The 21,297-nt window shown below is 44.9% G+C and overlaps 1 protein-coding gene across 3 annotated transcripts in view; it reads left to right on the plus strand.

Annotated features, from left to right (window-relative positions):
* The first annotated feature begins 11,491 nt into the window (after positions 1-11,491).
* Positions 11,492-21,297, plus strand: part of ADGB (androglobin) — a 244,141-nt gene continuing 234,335 nt past the window's right edge. The window contains exon 1 of one of the 3 annotated variants that reach the window (XR_012902706.1): positions 11,492-11,696. Coding sequence is in view for 2 of the 3 variants with exons in the window: in XM_075924379.1 (XP_075780494.1) it covers positions 11,620-11,696 (77 nt within the window). In the remaining variant the exon portion in view is untranslated. The remainder of the gene's footprint in view (positions 11,697-21,297) is intronic. The other 2 variants (XM_075924379.1, XM_075924378.1) reach the window with 2 other exon arrangements.

A 21,297-nucleotide genomic window follows, 5' to 3' on the forward strand; every position in this document is an offset into this window, starting at 1 on the left:
TCGTCTCTTGTATTACTACCTGCTACAACATTTGTAAGAGGCCACTTCTATCACAGCCTAGAGCCCACTCTACGCGGGCAATGGCTACGTCAACAGCCTTTGTCAGAGGAGTCCCGCTACGTGACATATGTCGCGCAGCTACATGGTCTTCCAACACAATGTTCTCAAGACATTATGCGATCGTGCAGTGCTTGGCTTCCGACTCAGCTCTGGCCTCAGCAGTGCTGCCAAACCATCAGAATCGTGATTACGTAGCCCACGTCTAGTGGATTACTGCTCCGGAGTCACCAAACGTGGAGCACCCACGGGGACTACCCGAAGAAGAAGGAGAGGTTACTCACCTTCGATGCAGTAACGATAGTTCTTCGAGGTGTGTCCCCGTGGGTGCTCCACGACCCGCCCTCCTCCCCGCTACGGAATCTTGTTGAATTATCTCTTTCAGATGGGCAGTGAGAGGAACTGGCGGGGACCGGATCGCGCGCGGCTGTTCAAAGGCGCGAAGGCTGCTCGCGCATGCGCGAGCCGGTCGATAACAGCTCTGGCAAGCTCCGAATCGCGGTGCCGGGACCAGCCCGACACCAAACATGGAGCACCCGCAGGGACACACCTCGAAGAACTATCGTTACTGCACCGAAGGTGAGTAACCTCTCCTTATTCACCCCTGTAGATCTGTTATTGGAAATCAGCTTTTAAGTTTCTGAGTTTAATGTTTTTCTATTTTCAGTCATCATTATATATTGTTACCGAAGTTGTTTTTCCAAATTCTGTCTAAAGCACTGATTATTAATAAACATTTAACAATTGATGGAAAACTACCTTCCAGTATAGAAGGACGGAGTGTTAGGGTTTCCTGGTGGTTAGTTTTTGTTGTTGTTGTTGTTTGGTTGGTTTTTTGCACGGCTGTTCACTTGTCTCTGAACTATTCTATCTACACTAATACCGTACTGCAGTTATTCACAACTAAAATGGATTTGTTCAGATTTCCAGTGCAGGTATTGACTTAAAAAAACAAACATGTCTATAGTCCTTAAAACCTCCTGCAACATGCTGACACTTCCATCATAAATTTAAAAAAAAAATCTACTATAGAGATGCACTTGCAGCTCCATAATCTTGCATTGAAATGTACATTTGAAGTATGAATTCCCTATATATCACACTTTAATGATTGAATGTGGTCTCCAAATTTTAAACAATAATTCCTCTGTGTACAACTCATTTTCCTATAATATTTTGGATACATGTAGAAACCTTGTCAGAGATGTTAGCTTTCTGATGCTTCTTCTATCACTTTTTCAACACTGTTTCAGTTTTGAAACGACGCTTGTTCGAAACAGCACCAGAACATGATTATGCAAATGACGCATGGGATATTTAAATCCCCACTTCATTTGCACTTTCGATGTCTAATTTACATCCCTCTGCTGTCAGAGGGATGTAGTTTAGCTGTAGCCTAAGAGTGCAGCTCCTTTACAGACTACTCATTTCTTCTATAATTCCTGCTCTGCAGTACAAACCTACTTACCATCACCCTTCTATATCTAGTCCTATGACACACTGACCCAAAATATCCTCTCCCACATAATCCATTTTCCTACCTGGCTCCCCCTGAAAAAAAAAAGTTCTTTCCTACCCTATTACTCATAGAAATGGTCTGCTTCTCCCCAGCGCCCCCATCAATTGTACAGCTTCCTTTCTGTTCAGTCACTTCAAACAGGTTCTCCATGAGCTCCCCTCAGTTCCCACAGTGTTGCCCTGCTCCTCATGTTTCCTACACAACTGCTGATCCTCCTCAAACAGAGCTGCTCCTACTGTTGTCCACCTGTTACTATATACCTCCCTTATTCTCACCCTTACTTATCATGTTAAACCAGCAACACACGAAAGAAAGCGGTGAGTGAATGCCATTACTTTTTCTGGCTCTTGAATGTAGTTATTATCCATTAATAAAAGAAATATAAAAAATCATTTTTCCTTCTTGTCATGTTCTGCCTTGCATTCATACTTTATTTTCTTAAAGGTTATTTCTATTTCAACAACCATTTAACATGTTGATTTGTAACTAAGTATAGCCTTTGCACTAAATTTTGTACATTTAGCTGAGTAATTATATAGCTTAACATACATTTATTCAGATTCTTTATTTTTTTACGGTTTTTATGTTGGAAAATGGTGAGTGAGCTTATTTACTAGATTGTTTTACTGTGATTTGTGTCATGCTCTTTTTGGATGGAAATTGGAATTCAATTCAAATTTGCAAAACATTTCAGAAAAATTTCATTAGTTAAACTATCTGAAATGTGTTGGATACAGTTTTTTCATATGTAATCAAAATATATATTTTGCATGTTAAACTGATTAAACAATGTGCAGTTAGTGAATTGAACTGATTGTATCTAGTCACCATATCATTCAAGATTTCAAGAACTAGTAACTCTCATCCTCTCACACCTAATTTTTGATCTTAGGCTATGACTACACTGCACTTTCATCAATAAAACTTTTGTCGATGGGGGAAAAAATACTCCCCTGACTGACGAAAGTTTTACTGATGGAAAAACTCCACTATGGACAGCATATTGTTGGTGAGAGATGCTCCCCTTTCAATAAAGCTTCCATCCCTATAAAAAGGGGTGCTTTTATTTTGTCAGCAAAAGAGCCCTCTCTGCTACTGATTCTACAGTACTACACTGCATTTCTTACAGCGGCACAGTTTTTGCCACTTTAAGGTGTGCATTGTACTGTAGGTATACCTTTAGACTGGTAGTGGAAGTCAAACTTACCTGCTTTTTTCAATTCCAGATTTTTTTTTTAACGTTGGCAACAGACATATACTGCTTAATATTTTGTATTCACTTTTATACATTTGGAGAAAGTCAAACCACTGGACCAACTGAGTTAACTGAAATGAAGAAAACATTTTTTCTGCAATTGTAGAACCTACTGCTATCAAAAACTTAAGTGCATTTACAAATATTGGTTTCAAGTACTTAGCCAGTAGCTTCCATCTGTTCAGTGGTGTGACTTTCTCCATAACTTTGGCAGCAGATATGTATTTAATATATTAATCATTTTAAATGTTAAGTTATGGCCCTAATACAGTTAATTGATAAACATTTAGATAAAAATGGTTTGTTTTTTTTAAATAAGTCACTGGCTTTTACTCACCTGGATTATAATTAACTCCTCCCCCCCCCCCCCCCCCAAACCTTTAGAATTCAACACACAACAACTGCCATTTTACAGATAGAGGGCCAAGAGGATTGGCCTAGATTCAGAGGGATATTTAGGTTCCTCATATTGCAATCAATGGAAATTTGGAGCTACTATAATTTTCCTATGTGTCTTGTCCCTATTCCTTGCATTGTTCTGATCACTTAACCTGCTTCAGAACAGATTACACTCCTCCACATTTCTTGGCAGCTGCCCCATCTCTGTCATCCCTCACACTCATAAACTAAAACAATCTCTGCTGCCATTTAAACTTGAATTCCTACTGACTTCACATTTGGATTTTTATAAGCCTTTTTATAGATACACAATGCCACATTTCTGCCTTGTTTAACAGCCAGGTATGTAATAAACTTCATTTTTTTACACAAATGCTTCTTATACCACGTGTATCAGCAGCACTGTTGGCTTACACTTGCTTTCAGAAACACTTTTACTGCATCATGCAGTGAGTGGCATTGCACCACCATATGGCTAGTGTAATACCAAAATCACTGGTATTTCAGATGCACCTTTTGCATTAATCCTTGCAGCATAGTCATACAGTACTTCTGTGTGGCCTCCAAAGAGCTCTGTTAAACATACTGAATTTTCTCTTTTATTTTCTCTCTAAGATGCAATGCTTATAAGATAAGGACTTCTTTAGTTTTAAAAACAAAGAATATTTTAGTGCAACACCAAGATAGGAGGAACTATAGTAACTTTTGTTTTGGCTAAGCCAAAACAAACAGCAGTAAAGCAATGGTAATTGTTTACCTCACAATAAATTTTTTAACACAACTTAAAAGTTTTCCATTGTTTTTTTTTTTTAAAAGCCTTTGACAGTAAACATTTATTTTATGAAACTAAAAAATTAGCACCTATGAATCAGGACTTCATTTTTACATGTATTGCTTAAGCACTCTTAAATTTTATCAGCCCCTACTAATTGTGTAATGCAATATTTGATGGCATAATTGCCTGGAAGAGACCAGCTGCTCAGCTAAAAGAAATGTTTTCAGGGTTTTTAAATGAGACCTGTTCCAAGGCATATTATTTAAACAAGATGACATCAGACAGTGTCTGAAGTAAATGCCAAGATGCTGAAAAATTTTCCACTTTGAACTCTTGCAATATTTCCTTGGCCTTCTGTCATCTCGATATAGATCAAGATCTGATATCTGCCTAAAATAAGGCCTCCAGATGTTGTAGCTTCTGAGTAGGAATGAATATTCTTCCTTTATCTGATAATCTACTCATGTATTTTAAGACATGATAAAATAATTTCTATTGATTTCCATGTTTCCAAAAGGTATTGTGTGAATGAAACAAACAATGATCTAATATTGAGTGAAGATTAATGTTTATTTCATCAGGGCTCTTGTAGTAAGTACAGGCAGTCCCCGGGTTACGTACAAGATAGGGACTGTAGGTTTGTTCTTAAGTTGAATCTGTATGTAAGTCGGAACTGGCGTCCAGATTCAGCTGCTGCTGAAACTGACCGCCAGTTCTGACTTACATACAGAATCAACTTAAGAACCCCAGGCATCCCCAAGTCAGCTGCTGCTGAAACTGATCAGCAGCTGATTCCAGCGCTGATAGTCAGCGCTGGTCAGTTTCAGCAGCGGCTAAATCAGGACGCCTGGGGCAGAGCAGCTGGGGTGCTGCTGGGTTGCTCCAGTAGCACCCCTCGGCGCTACTGGACCAACCCAGCAGCACCCCAGCTGCTCTGCCCCAGGCGTCCTGATTCAGCCACTGCTGAAACTGACCAGCAGCGGCTGAATCAGGACCTGGGGCAGAGCAGCTGGGGTGCTGCCGGGTTGGTCCAGTAGTGCCCAGAGCGGGTGCTGCAGGACCAATCCGCAGCGCCCCAGCTGCTCTGCTCCAGGGTCCAAAACAAAAGCCTGGTCTACTGGGGGGGGGCACACTATCCGCGCCCCCCCCCAGCAGACCAGGGACACGGGGAGCAGAGCAGCAGCGGCAGCGGGGTGCCGCGCCTCTGAGGCTTTGCTCTGGCAAAGCCTCAGAAGCGCGGGACCCCCCCCCCCCCCCCCCCCGCGGCTGCGGCTTCAGTCCCGGTGCCTGTGGTCTGCTGGGGACCGTCCCCAGCAGACCACAGGCACCGGGTCTCAAGCGGCAGCAGCAGCGGTTCCCCGCGCTTCTGAGGCTTTGCTCTGGCAAAGCCTCAGAAGCACAGGAACCCGCCCGGTGCCCCTGGTCTGCTGGACACGGTCTCCAGCAGACCAGGGGCACCGGAGCAGCTTACGAACGGTGCTTTCTTGCCCCGGAGCTCGCAGGTAGCAATCCGCTACCTCGACCTCCGGGGCGAGAAAGCCCCGTTTGTAAGTGCGGATCTGACGTAAGTCGGATCCGCGTAAGTCGGGGACTGCCTGTATAAGATTCTTCTGTATGACTGTTATTAAAATACATTGTACTTCTGGGGAAACCCAGATTAGCTTGTCTGTGTCCACAAAGGACTGACATCAGGTGTTGGAAAGCTATTTACTTTCCACTCACCTTTGGGGATGACATGCAAATCTTTTGTCCCCCAATGGTATCTCAAACTTCATACTTGGATGATATGAACAAGAAATTTACAATTCACATGAAAGATGGTTCAAATATCACATACACAGAGGAAAGTTATGCATGCTGTCAAAGTACTAAGAATGGACCTCAAACAGAAGAGAAGGGCATACAATGAAAGACAGTTACCTGCACATTACCTCTCCTAGCTGCTACAAACAAAAGTGGGGAAAATCATTTCCAAGACACAAAACCTTGATTCAGTTGTGTGGGGTTATCCTAACTGACACGCTTTCCAGTTAGTATGGACTACTGAAGTTTTGGGTGACACATCCTTTTGGTTTCAAATCTTATTTAGATTGTTTAAGAAATAGCATGTGTTTCTCTTTTATAACCAAATCTGACTTTTTTTGCATATATAACACAAACCTACTATTACATATAGGGCTTTAGTTTAGTGTTAAAATCTTTCCCAAATACTAAAATCCACTATTTAAAAAATGAAAAACATCTGTGTCTGCTGATGAGTAGTATTTTGTCTTGAGCTGGACATTTTCTTTTTGTTGACTTATTTTCTTGTCACTTAATTGTTGTTTTTTTAAAACAAAAACAAAAATCCTAACTGCATCAGGAAAACCACTGATTAGCACAATATAAATGACTACTCAAAAAATTTTATAAATAAAAACAAAGGTAAAATGTAGAAGGTTCAGTAGAAGTGCAAGGGAAACTTATATTCCACAGTTTCATACTGCATATTTTATTTCTATTCACGTATGGGCAAAACTTTTGTATTTAAGGGTTGTGATATCACGTGACTGTGAATGACAATTTTGTGCATTGTGTAGCAGTGTTTTTTTTTTAACATACAGCTAAGTTTTAGGATTCTATCCTCTTGCCTGTAGGTAAAATCCAAAGAGCAGAGTTAAAAGACAATGTAGCAAACCACATTCCATGTAATAGAATAATAGAAAAGACAGGTACCTGTCATTACTGGAGTATTTTCTAAAGGTCACAATTTTCTTCCTGTAACTTTTAATTGGCTAGAAAGAGTGAGCACATATATAGCTTCTCAACACACACTAGAATCTTAGGTTTCAAACACTGCAAGGATGAAAGCAACAATCAGCCCAGTGCAAAGAATCCGTAGAATGTTATTCTTGAATTGCATGATCTCTTCCACTTCTCCTTTCCCCCAATCACTACACATCTGGTTGAATAACTCTCATGTATTATAGGAGCTTTCCTTCCCAATCAAGTGATTAGCTCTATGAAAAGCAGTTAGGTCTCTGTTCTGCAAAGGTGTGTCTCTTCAAATCTATAGGACTACTGACAATGTGCAAAACTAAGCAGGCTCGTCTACACTGGCCCCTTTTCCGGAAGGGGCATGTTAATTTCAGCCATCGTAGTAGGGAAATGCGCGGGGGATTTAAATATCCCCCGCGGCATTTAAATAAAAATGTCCGCCGCTTTTTTCCGGCTTTTAGAAAAGCCGGAAAAGAGCGTCTACACTGGCCCTGATCCTCCGGAAAAAGCGCCCTTTTCCGGAGGGTCTTATTCCTACTTCGAAGGAATCAATATAAATTGCTAAGTCATTCCGATTTCTGTTGTTATCTTGAATGTCACAAATCTACTAGTCTTCCAGTGTCCAAGAAGTCTTTTAGAGGAAAAAATAGTGTATCAGACTGAAATTTTTAATGGAGTGAAAAATGAGAAAGCAATTAAATTGAGATGGCCCCACATACTTTTTGTGATAATTAATTGCAAGTTGTGGAAATCCAATTTTCGCCTTCTAGGTTACCTATAAAAAATCTGGGTATACTGAATCACTGGCTTGACTAAATTAACTATGGCCGCTCTGAGAAATAGTGAAAAGTGAAAGCAACCAGGACTTGGAAAAACATATGTATTTTACAAAACTCACCTACTATAACATTATTTCTAATTAGGTGAAAGCAGGGTATGAATAAGCTCTCCCCTAATATCCAAGTGATGAACTCGTGGGTGGGGGAGAAGACTTCAGGAACTGATCTTCTATGCATATACACTCTCTCTCCCTTGGTGCATGCTGTTTTGCACAATCACTGTTGGCCACTGCTGGACTTCAAGTCACTTTATTATTGGGTTCAGGGCTAATAAAGTGTTATCCTTGTTTGGTGAATCAAGGGGGGAACTGTGCTTGGCGTACCCCGATTAAGAGGTTTGCTTTCAGGTGAACTATGTTTATTAAGCAGGGGATTAGAGTACCAAAGGCCAGTGGAGATAGGTTATGGAAGCAGCTCTAGCAAACGTTCCTAGACATTGATTTTTCCCTCTACTGTGTAATAAGAGAGCTAAGACTCAGTTGAGAGTATTTTGCACTAGATGGCTAGAGCTGAAATCACTGGTGTGTGTGGGGGGGGAGGGGCGAGCTCTAATAGACCTGCTATGATAAGTTCCTTTTGTGAAAGAAACTGCCCAGCCTACATTAATAGTAAGGCTTTCCAACTGACAGCTGAAATCCAATGAGAAATGTGTTAAGTGGTTAAATCTAAGACATCCCAGAAGCTGCAGTAGAGAAGGCAATGGCAGAGTGAATGATAGTGTAGTAGCTAGCAATAGAGTGTTAGTGGGGCAGCCATTGCAGAAGTGAGTAATGGTGTAGTTGCTGGCAGAGCAGCAACACAGTGTGAAACAGCAGCTCAGCTGAGACATTGCTTGATTCTCCATTCCCCAGCATGGGAGGTGAACTCACACAAATACTCTGGGTCCTTTCTGATCAAAGACAACAACTGTGAGTGGGATGTGGTGGAGGGAGTCAGGAGTGTTGCATTAAAGGAACATTTGTTTGCTAGGCTTTCCCACCACAAAGTGAGAGACTGAGCAGGGTCATTTTGCTCAATGTCCAGTGGGGTGGGTGTTTTGCTTGTGGCATATGTTTTTTAATTATGCTGGTAGTACTTTCCCATTTTAATGCTGGGTTCTCTTCCCATTTTATTACGTGTTTTCTTTTCCATTCACAGACTTAGGCTGTGTCTACACTGGCGCGATCTTGCGCCAAAGCAGCCGCTCCTGTGCAAAAACTTGCTGCCTGTCTACACTGGCCGCGTGTTCTTGCGCAAGTTAACTGATGTTCTACTGTATAAAATCAGGGCTTCTTGCGCAAGAACTATGATGGAATAAGCCCTCTTGCGCAAGAAGCCAGTGCAGACAGGCAACATGAATTTCTTGCACAAAAGAGCCCTATGGTTAAAATAGCCATCAGTTTTCTTGTGCAAGAGAGCATCTACACTGGCATGGATGCTCTTGCGCAAAAGCACATGCCAGTGTAGATGCTCTCTTCTGGAAGAGTTTTTGTGCAAAAACTCTTCCGCAAAAGAGTTCTTGCGCAAGAAGCTGCCAGTGTAGACGTAGCTTGGTGTTTGCAATAGGGGAAGTATTTACCCTTGCACACCTGTAAGAGATGTGTGTAATTTTCCTGGGTGAGGATTTGAGCCAAATCTCTGTTGTGCTGTCAAAAGGAACCCTTAGATATTGATTGAATGCTGATGGAAAGGGTAAAGTGCTAACACTAAACTCTAAAATGTATCTCTCAAATAAAATCTGACATGGCTTTTTTTCCCCACAGAGAACCTAAATTTCTTGAACGCTATTAAAAATCATAAGCAATGTAGACAGCTGTGTCAGTCACAGGATATCTTTTATTGGATCAACTTATGTTGAGAGACAGAGAGAGAAGCTTTTGACAAGCTTTCTTCTCTCTCTCAACAACAAATTAGTCCAGTAAAGGAATCTCCTCCACCTTGACTTTCAATTACAGGCAGTCCCTGGGTTACGTACAAGATAGGGACTGTAGGTTTGTTCTTAAGTTGAATCTGTATGTAAGTCGGAACTGGCGTCCAGATTCAGCCGCTGCTGAAACTGACCGCCAGTTCTGACTTACATACAGATTCAACTTAAGAACCCCAAGTCAGCTGCTGCTGAAACTGATCAGCCGCTGATTCCAGGAAGCCCGGGGCAGAGCAACTGTGCCTCGGGCTTCCTGTAGTCAGCGCTGGTCAGTTTCAGCAGTGGCTGACTTGGGGACGCCTGGGGCAGAGCAGCTGGGGTGCTGCTGGGTTGCTCCAGTAGCACTGCTCCTCGGCACTACTGGAGCAACCCAGCAGCACCCCAGCTGCTCTGCCCCAGGCGTCCTGATTCAGCCGCTGCTGAAACTGACCAGCCGCTGCTGAAACTGACCAGCAGCGGCTGAATCAGGACGCCTGGGGCAGAGCAGCTGGGGTGCTGCTGGGTTTGTCCAGTAGTGCCCAGAGCGGCGCTGCGGGACCAACAGACAGCGCCCCAGCTGCTCTGCCCCAGGTCCACAACAAGCCTGGTCTGCTGGGGGGGGCACACTAGCTGCGCCCCCCCCCCCAGCAGACCAGGGATACGGGGAGCAAAGCCGGAGCGGCGGGTGCCTTGCCTCTGAGGCTTTGCTCTGGCGCGGGACCCGCCGCCGCTGCGGCTTTGCTCCCGGTGCCCCTGGTCTGCTGGAGACAGTCCCCAGCAGACCAGGGGCACCGGGAGCAAAGCCACAGCCGCAGCGGGTTCCCGCGCTTCTGAGGCTTTGCCAAAGCAAAGCCTCAGAAGCGTGGGAACCCGCTGCGGCTTTGCTCCTGGTGCCCCTGGTCTGCTAGAGATGGTCCCCAGCAGACCAGGGGCACCGGGAGCAGCTTTTCTCGCCCCGGAGGTCGAGGTGGTGGACCGCTGCCTGCGAGCTCCGGGGCGAGAGAGCCCCGTTCGTAAGTGCGGATCTGACATAAATCGGATCCGCGTAAGTCGGGGACTGCCTGTATGACATTACGTCATTTTAAAAGAGATGCTTATTAAGCCAAAAAAAAAGCTTCCTCAGTGGAGAGTATCAAATTGAGATTAACAAAAATAACAAGCTAAATCCTTCCAGTGGATCCATATTGTTTTTCATGAACAAGTGGGATCTAAATGTTTTGACTGATCTTAGAAAAATGTTGAGCTGTGATGAAATGTTAAACATTACTGTTGCCATAAAAGGGACAAGTTAAAACCTGGCCACTGTCACGTTAGTTGAAATTACTTGTCAAGGTTGGGCTTCAAAGGGCCTAACTTTCTAATGAAGACATGGTCACATAAATGAAGGACATTTGGCATACGACTCCTGTGCTTTGAGTTAGCAGCTCCATCAGTTTTGTAGGCAGACAACTCTTTTTTTCCCTTTGCTTCTTGCAAATAATTACGCTGGCAGGAAAGCATTTTTAAACACTGAAAGCACTGATGACGCTGTTTAACCCTTTGTGGTTGGGAAAGACATCTACTGATAAGCTCTCCGGCTAGCATCTGCTTTCAGCTTCTGACAACTGATTTGGATTTGATAGGCATCAGTGATGAGAGAGCATTACTTTTCCACACAGCACAGAACTCAACCACAGCTGGCTCCTGCCTAAACTAACCCAAAGCAGAACTTGGGTCTGGCTAAGCACAGGGTGAGGGAGTTTTAGCCACCTATGCAGCTGCCTCCTGCTGAGAGGGGCAGGTCAGCCCCTGGCAAAGCTTGGGCTCGCTTTTGCTTTCGTCCTATATCCGCCCCCCCCCTTTTTTTTGCTCATTTCTCTTGCTCTCAGCTTCCCTATTCTGTTTCAAACTACCTGGCAGCGACACACCTTTCCCCTGGGATTGTGAGCCCCATTCATGCAGCTCCCCTCTCCTAGCCCTGGCTTCTACCCCCTCCCCTCCGCCCCCCTAAATGCTCCCTCTGTCCCCTCCGCGCCCCGCCCCGGGTGCTCCCCCCGCGCTCTCCTGTAGCCCCCCCTCCCCCACCGCGGCGGGCCTGCCCCTGGGCGCCGCGTCTCTTAGCAACGCCGAGCGGACGCGGGCCGGGCCGGCGGCGCCATGACCTCCAAGCAAAGCAAAAAGAAGGAGCAGCTCACCCGCAACAACTCCGCGCACGCCAGCGCCCCCCCCAAAGAGTAAGAGCCGCCCCCCCCACATGCCTGCCCTTCGCACCCCCCCCCCCTACAGACGGGCCGCCCCCGTCCTAGAGCCAGTGGCGGGGGCGGGTCACTTGCTGGGCAGCAGCGGGGAAGGGAGCAGCTCGGGGAATTGTTCCCCCCCCCCAGGTGTTTGCAGCGCTGAGCCCCTGGACGCGGCTCCCTGCTCCTACCCGCGAGAAGCCCCCCCCCCCCCCCCTCTTGTACAGGAATTGTCCAAGTTTCACAGGCCGGGTTTGCGCTGCGATTGGCTCAACGCTGCGGGAGGCTCCTTCTCACCAGCCCAGTCCCAGCTTCTCCGCCGGGACAGAGGCAGTCGCGGCGCTGCCGTGGGCGTAGGGCAGCGGTGCTCAGAGTGCAGGTTGGGACCTTCCCCGCCCCCCCAAATGGGTTGCAACCAGCTTCAGCGCTAGGACCCAGAAAGTCTAATGCTGGCGGCCCTGCTGGGACCCCCTTATAAGCAAAGGTCTTAGCTGCAGCCCCACTGGGGGGCGCAGGATTCAGACTGTGGCTTTCGCGGGACTCAAGTTTGCCCCCCTCCCAGGAGGCTCATTCCTGGAGTAACTTTGTTGTCAGAAGGGGATCACGCTACGATTAAGTTTACGAATCCCTTGTGTATTGGAATAAGAAGGTTCCTTCTGCCCCGCCACCCATCGAGAGATCTTAGATTGTTCCTATGGATCATTGTGACTGCAGGCTACTTTGAGCGGAATTCATATGCAAATTTGACACCCTAAATCTCAGGTGGGCAATAATTTTTGCAGGGGGGATATTTCACGAATTTTGACAGTGGTCATGGGCCACTCTGGAAGGTGCAGGGCTTTGGGCAAAAGGGGTGGGGCCTCAGGTGGAAAGGGGCTGTTCCCTCTAGGTATGGCCTAATCCTGGCAGGGGGAGTGAGGAGACTTTGTGCACTCCCCGCCCCCAGGCCAATCAGGGCCTAGGGTGGGGGAACACGCAAACTCTCTTGCACCCCTGCCCCCACCCTGCCAGGGGTGCCTGGCACCTAGAGGCAACCACCAGCTGTTTTGAACTAGGCACTGCACTCTCCTAGCAGGAGGAGGCAGCCTCCAGCTACATTGAACAGGGAATGACTTTGTGCACTCCCCCACTCCAGGTCTCAGTTGGCCTGGGGGTGGTGGAGCGGCAAGGTGGCTGAGGGACAGATCAAACAGCTTGGTGGGCTGGATCCAGCCAGAGGGTCAGATCCAGCCTGTCCTAAACCAATGTTTAAACACATTGGCTGTGTCTAGATTGCACCCCTTTTCCGTAAAAGGGATGCAAATTAGACACAGCGCAATTGCAAATGAAGCGGGATTTAAATCTTCCCCTCTTCATTTGCATAAACATGGCTGCCACTTTTTTCCGTCTCGGGGCTTTGCCGGAAAAAAGCACCAGTCTGATGTTAAGAGGAATAAGGGATCTTTTGGAAAAGGCTTTATTTTCCGAAAGATCCCCGTCTAGACTGGCGCTTTTTGCCGGCAAAGCCCCGAGACGGAAAAAAGTGGCAGCCATGTTTATGGAAATGAAGAGGGGAAGATTTAAATCCCCGCTTCATTTGCAATTGCGCTGTGTCTAATTTGCATCCCTTTTTTACGGAAAAGGGGTGCAATCTAGACACAGCCATTGAGTGGGTCCTGCATTACAATACAGGCAGTCCCCGATCCGCAGTTACGAACGGGGCTGCCCCGGAGCACACGGGCGGCGGGACCTCGCGGTCCCGCCGCCCGTGTACTCCGGGCGAGAAAAGCTGCTCCGCATCTCCCTGGTCTGCAGACCAGGAAGACGCGGAGCAAAGCCGCTGCCCTCCCCCCTCCCTCCCCCCCCCCCCCGCGGCTTTGCAAAGCCTCGGGGAAGCCGGCAGCAGGACAGCCCAGACGCCCCGCGGCTGTCCCGCTGCCGGCGTCCTCAGAGGCTTTGCTCCCCGTCTCCCTGGTCTGCTGGTCTCCAGCAGACCAGGGAGACTGGGAGCATAGCCGTGGAGGACCCAGGCGGCGGGACCGCGGTGTGTCTTGGTCCGCCGCCCACATCTTCCTGGTCTGCTGGGGTGGGGGGGCGCAGCTAGTATGCCCCCCCCCCAGCAGACTAGGCTTTTCTCCGGACGCCTGTGGCAGAGCAGCTGCGCTACTGGAGCAACCCAGCAGCACCCCAGCTGCTCTGCCCCAGGCGTCCTGATTTAGCCGCTGCTGAAACTGACCAGCGCTGACTACAGGAAGCCCAAGGCAGAGTTGCTCTGCCCTGGGCTTCCTGGAATCAGCTGCTGATCAGTTTCAGCAGCAGCTGACTTGGGGACGCCTGGGGTTCTTAAGTTGATTCTGTATGTAAGTCAGAACTGGCGGTCAGTTTCAGCAGCGGCTGAATCTGGACGCCAGTTCCGACTTACATACAGATTCAACTTAAGAACAAACCTACAGTCCCTATCTTGTACGTAACCCGGGGACTTCCTGTAGTTAATTTCCCAATCAGATACTCTCACTTTTGCCTCACTGTTGGAGATAAGCCACATCCACTCTGACTTATTTAGCACTGATGTCACACTGCCTTCTCTGTATCCTCCCTGCCTTTTTTTCCTTCAGCATCTGATGAAGTGAGTTGTAGCTCACAAGTTTGTACTTTCCTGGGGAGGGGCAATCAACTTCCCTAATAAATTCATTAGTCTTTAAAGTACCACTGGATTCCTTGTTTTTGCTGGAACAGGCTAAAACTATAGGCTAATCACCCTGACAGGAAGTTTTTACTGATGTCCAACCTAAATCTCCGTTGTTACAATTTAAGACCATTTCTTTTTGTCTTATCAGAAGGCAAGGAAAATAATTTTTCTCCCTCCTTATAGCAAACACTTAGGTTCTTAAACTGTTATGTCCCCTCTCACACTAATCTTTTCAAGATTAAAACCCCCCTATTCTTTCTTCTCTCATCTATCATGGTTTATAGACCTTTAATCATTTCTGTTGCTCTTCTCTGGACTTTTTGAAATTTGTCCACATCTTTCCTGACGTGGCACCCAGAACTGGTCACAGTACTCCTGTAGAAGTTTAATCAGCATGGGGTAGAGCAGAAGAATTACTTCTTATGCCTTACTTATGAGACTCCTGCTAATACATCCCAGAATGTAACATGGCTGCAAAAAAAGCAAATATCACTGTTGGCTCATGTTTAGCTTGTGGTCCACTATGATTCTAAGATCCCCTTCTGCAGTACTTCTTTCTGGGCAGTCACTTCCCATTTTGTATGTGTGGAAATGCAAAGTACCCCTTCCATAACTCTTATTATTCTGTCAAAGAAAGCTGTCAGGGTGGTTTGACATGATCTGTTTTTGACAAATCCATGCTGATTGTTACTTATCTTTTAAATGTTTGCATATTTAGTCCTTAATTATTTGCTCCATTATATTTCTGGGTTCAGAACTTTAGGTAAGCATTCCTCTCCCCAGGTTATCTTTTTTCCTTTCTATAGATTGGCACCATATTTGCCTTTTTCTAGTATCTCTCCTGTCTTCCATGACTTTTCAAAAATAATCACTAATGGCTCAGACATTTCCTCATCCAGCAACTTGAATATTGAGGATGCATTTCATCCAGTCCCAGTGACTTGAAGACATTTAACTTCAAGTGATTTGTAACCTGTTCTTTCCTTATTTTAGTCTCTGATCCTACCTCATTTTTACTAGCATTCACTGTTAGACATGTAATCACCACCAATATTTGTGGTGAAAACCAAAACAGATAAGTCATTAAGAAATAAGATGTTATTTCTACATTTTCTGTTAATCCTGGACTCACCTTGGCTCCAGTATGCTGTTTCCAGCCAAGGACAGTTGTGAGGGCCTGAAATTATGGAGGTCTTAGACAAACTAACTGCAGCTTTCTCAAAGTGGGCCCGTGAGAAACACTGGTTTCTAGTGAAATCGAGTATAAGTTTATTTTAAAAAGCAGAGATTCAAGTAATCACAAGTAGACGAAATGGAAACCTATGGCTACATATAAAACACAATCATAACGTATTCTGGAATAAAGACTTAATTAATTAGATACTCTCATATTTTGTAGAGTAATGCTTATCTAAAATCCTTGCAACGTTTTTCATCCAGACTTGGTTTTGATTCACCTTTCATGAGGCACATTCATTCCCTGGTGAGGGATCCTTGTGTGTCCCATCCTTCATCTTGATTCATAAACAGAAGGATCAGGAGTAGGGAAAACTATAGCTTGTTATTCTCACTGTAGCTGACCTGTTGAGTTTTCCCATCCCTTCTTCCTTGTGCTATAGATGTTTGGATAGCTGTAACAGCGAGGTGGCACTTGCTTACTGGGGGAAAAAAAAACTTTCTCCTGCTTTTACCTCTACTTTTTTGAGGGTGTTGCTTGTGATGGCCTACTGAAAAATGAAGGGGATTAGACAGGCACCCCAAACTCTAAAACACACATGTACACTGTTTGAACACCTGGACTAGCCTTTCACTTATATGCATCTTTGTATAAAAAATGTCAAATGTGTTTTGATTCAGCTTTGCTTTATTCATAAAACAACCTTACAAATGCATCATTAAATCCACTATGACCTGTATAAAATATTCAGTATATAATCTTATTCTCCCTGAGCCAGTCCATTGAGGTCATTTCTGGTGTAGACTATGACAGAGTGAGAGTACTTAGATTTAAATAAATAATTTAATCCATGGCTTTTTGAATGTAGCTTCATGTGTTGTCTCTAACGGTGTGTCTAGACTACCTAGTTTTGTCGACAAAAGTGGACTTTTGTCGACAAAACAATACCAGCGTCTACACTACCGCGGAGTTCTGTCGACATAATGTCGACAGAACTCCGCGGTTTTGTCGACGCTGGTATACCTCATTTTACGAGGCATAACACTTTCTGTCGACAGAACTCTGTCGACAGAAGGTGTTATTGCCTGTAACACTGCATCCAGACTACGGAGTTATGTCGACAAAGCGGCTTGCTTTGTCGACAGAACTCCATGTGTCTAGACGCAAATTGTCGACGGAAGTTTTGTCGACAGTATCTGTCGACAAAACTTCCGTCGACAAAACGCGGTAGTCTAGACGTACCCTTAATTATTATACAGTACTGGTCAAATACTCTTGCTACAGGTTGCATCTTTCTAAACCGGACCTCTCGGGTCCATCAACATCGGTGGTCTGTAAGGACCATGGATGTTCCAGGATCACACAGTCCCAGCGTACTGCCGGGGTTGGGCCAGGAGCTCTGTGGAATGTGGGGGGAGAAGGAGAGGAAGAGTGGTGTGTGGCTCAGCTTGGCTGTGGGCAGGGCGGTCCAGGAGCCAGTATGCGACTCTGCTGGGCAGCAGGGTTTGAGAACCAGCACATGGCTCAGCTGGACTGGGAAGTGGGCGGGGGGGGAGGGTAGTGGGAGCTGGGAAGCTCAGATCATGGCTCAGCTGGACTGTGGGGGAACACGGTGAGCTGGGAAACTTGGTGGGGAAGGCAGAGCAAAGGGGAGCGGTGGTGGCGGGGGAGGGGACAGGTTAGAAATGACCCACTCTGGTCTGGCAAAATCCCTTATCTCAGACCATTAGTTCCAGTTCAAATTCTTCCTGTTTAATTGTCTTAACCAGGGGCGGACTGGCCCGGCGGGATACCAGGAATTTCCTGGTGGGCCATCATGTCCACACGCCTTTGCTCCTCACTCCGAGCAGCTCTGCATCCGCGCTGTATGCGGCATGCAGAGCCCAACCCGCCGCGTGCCGGACATGGGGCAGGGCTTGAGGGGCATGCAGAGGTGACATCATGGGAAGGTCTGTTCTCAACCCATTCCCGGGCCTATTTTGATTGCCAGTATGTTCCTGGTCTTAACTCATGCATTTATAGTTTTGGTTTATTGGTTGGGAGTGAGAACTGGGTTTAAATCTTATATGTATGCACCACTTATAAATTCAACTGACATTTGAAAATGATCAGCATAGAAGTACTGGATAAGCTAATAGCTGGCATTTTGGTGAAAGGATAAATAGCATATCTAAAATTTTTACATGACTTGACTACTGATATTAAAAAGCATGTTTTTCCAAAGTGTTTCATACCTCTGGTGAAAATTTTCAGTGTTGACAGTTGGAGACTGATGATACAAAGTAGATTCTACGACTTCTAAAAAACAGTCAGGGAGTGAATAGATAAAGTATTTTTACTTCAGATACTTTTTAAAGATGAGCAGTAAAAACGACTGCCTATCATTATCCTTGTGCTCTGTTATTTTAGTCTTTATAAATGGCACGTATGTTAGGATGCAAAATATGTTATTTTCCTTGTTTGTGAAGGTGTGGAAATGCACAGTTCTCACTGAAGTCATCTCCAGTAAACTGGATACACAAAACATGGCTGAAGACTTCTGCATGTAACTTTATTACATTTCTTGTTTAATCTGGAAAGCAATTACTACTTAGGAACCTAAATCCCTTCCACAGCCAAGCAGGTCAAACTACCTATAAAAAGCACACTTGTCCTTGACCAAAAGGGAGCTAGTACTCTTAATTCTGAGTTTTCTCTCACTGAGTCATTCTTATAAAAGGAATTATAGAAAGTTGATAAGGAAAGCAAAAGGACAGGACAAATATGATCAGCAGATTTCTGTACAATAAGAGGGATTTAAAAAAACATAAAAATAAAATTGGTGGCTTTCAAACTGGAATACACATAGCCCTAAGGGTACACAAGCTTTCATTATCTAGAAAAATCCTGTATCGCTTACAGACCTCTTTTTCCTGTTTTCATAAGTATATTATGAGTCCCCTATTTCATATGGAGTTACATGGTAGACTACATGTACCTGTTCAGAAAGGGTACACAGCCTAAAATGTTTGAAAACCACTATATTGGTCAATTACTAGATATTCATGTTAGAATAATAATGGTGAAAAGGCAGTAGTATTTAATACACATTTCCTTTGAGGTTGGAGAGAAAACAGATAATGTAGTCAATCATATACTGATCATGAAACACTGTCCAGGAGTAACTAGGAAGATGTTAAGCAGCAGATACCAAAATTGGACAATTTGTTAAATCAGCAAGTCCAGAAAACTTGCACCCAAGAGTTCTAAAAGAGCTGGCCGAGGACCTTTTTAGGACAGATAATGTTGCTTTTCAGTTAATCTTGAGGAAGTTCCAGAAAACTGAAGAAGTTGAATATTGTGATGATAGTCAAAAAGGGTTGGAGGGAATGACCAGGATAGTTACAATAAAATCTCCTGAGTTATGGACTATTCAGGAATGGTGGTTGTCCAGAACTCTGAAATGTCTGTAACTTTTATGGACTTCAGCCACTTGGAGGGCCAATTAGGGAAGCAATAGCAGGGTGGGAGGGTCAAGACTCCAGGAGTAGTGAAGTCAGGGTTTGTGACCCTCAGGAATGCCAGGGCTCGGGGTTTTAGATCGGGGGGGAGGGAGAGTTCGGGGAAAACGTGATCAGGAGCATTCTTTAAACTTCTTTAAAATCAAAACCACCTGATTTAAAAAACAAGAAGATGAAAGGAATGCGCTCTAGGAATAAAAAGAAAATGCAGGCAGAAATCCAGAAACAGAGTGATTACCTGCCATATGGCCTGTGTGCATTTGGTAACGAGCTCCTGGCCTTCAGAGACTGTGTATGGGCTGTGGAGACCAGGGTGTCAGAACCGGAGGAGCTAAGGAAGGCAGAGAGGTACATAGATGAGACTTTCTGGGACACAGTAGAATGGACCCAACTCAGGTTAGTCAGTGTCTGTGCTGTTGAAGAGGGTGAAAGTCTCAGGGAAGCAGAACATCCAACTGGAGCAGAGGAAAATAATCCCATAATTGGTACCCTCTTTCCAGATGATGATGTGGTGTCCTCTCACACTGACAATACCTCTCTGAGGTAGGGATCTCCAGTTATTAGGAAAAGACAGGTACAGGCAGTCCCCGGGTTACATGGATCCGTCTTACATCGGATCTCTACTTACAAACGGGGTGAGGCAACCCCACACTAGCTGCTTCCCCCCAGCAGACCAGGAAGACGCGAAGCTAGTGCCCCCTCCCCCCCAGCAGACCAGGGAGACGCGGAGCGGCTTTTCTTAGCAGACACCTCAGCTTGAGAATAAAGGACTGAGGGAAGTGAGGTGTGCGAGAATAAAACTGAGCTCTGGAGAAATGGTTGGCTAGAGTTTCCCCTACAATATGTACCTGTTCCGACTTACATACAAATTCAACTTAAGAACAAACCTACAGTCCCTATCTTGTAAGTAACCCGGGGACTGCCTGTATTAGTAATGGGGGATTCGATCATTAGAAACATAAACAGCTGGATTTGTGATGACAAAGAACTGCATAGTGATTTGCCTACCTGGTGCAAAGGTTGCGGTTCTTTTGAGACATCTAGATAGACATATGTGTAGTGCTGTGGAGAAGGAGCCAGTGGTCATGGTATGTTTAGGTACCACTGACATAAGAAAGGTCCTGGAGGCTAAATTTAGACTGCTAGGTAAGAGATGGAAATCCAGTACCTCCATTGTAGCGTTCTCTGAAATGCTTCTAGTGTCACTCACAGGACTAGGTAGACAGGCAAAACTGCAGGGTCTCCATGCATGGATGAGACAATGGTGTAGGTAGAGGGCATTTAAGATTTATTAGGAACTGGGGAAACTTTTGGGAAAGTGAGAGCCTATACCAAAATGGAACCAGATTGCTGGCATGTAAAATTAAAAAGTTATAGAGCTGTCTTTTAAACTAAGGGGGAAGGCCAATAGGTATGGAAAAGCACATGGATTGGATGGAGACATCAAGTAGAATCTATTAGAGATTCTCTATGTCCTAATATATAGGAGAGGATAAAAATGATAAAAATTTGGGTAAGAAATTATGAGAAACAAATGAAAGGGTCTCAGTCAATTGCAACATGTAATGGCAGAGAGCTAAATTGTGACCAGTTTTTTAACGTGCTTATTTACAAATGCTAAAAATCAAAATAAGATGGGCGAACTAGAGTACCTCATATTAAATGAAGATATTGATACAATGGTCATTATAAAAACGTGGTAGAATGAGGAGAATTAATGGGACACAATAATACCAGAGTATAAAATATATCAGAAGGATAGAACAAGTCAAGCTGGTGGGCGAGTGGCACTATATGTGAAAGAAAGCATAGAATCCAATGAAATAAAAATCTTAATCATCCAAACTATTGTATACAATCTGTGGATAGTAATCTCATGCTCTTATAATAAGAATATAACAGTAGGGATATTTTACTGACCTCCTGACCAGGATGGTGATAGTGACTGTGAAATGCTAAGGGAGATTAGAGAGGCTATACAAATAAAAAACTCAGTAATGAAGGGGACTGTCAACTGTCCCCATATTGACTGGGGATATGTCACCTCAGGATGCAGAGATAAAGATTCTTGATACCTTAAATAACTGCTTCTTGGAGCAGCTGGTTCTGGAACCCACAAGAGGAGAGAGTGAATTCTTAGCTTAGTCCTAATTAGAGCACAGGATCTCTGGTCCAAGAATATAGCTGAATATAGCTGGACCAATTGGAAATAGTGACCATAATATAATTAAATTTAACACCCTTGCAGTGGGA

Source organism: Pelodiscus sinensis, chromosome 3 (assembly GCF_049634645.1).
Source record: "Pelodiscus sinensis isolate JC-2024 chromosome 3, ASM4963464v1, whole genome shotgun sequence".
NCBI lineage: Eukaryota > Metazoa > Chordata > Testudines > Trionychidae > Pelodiscus > Pelodiscus sinensis.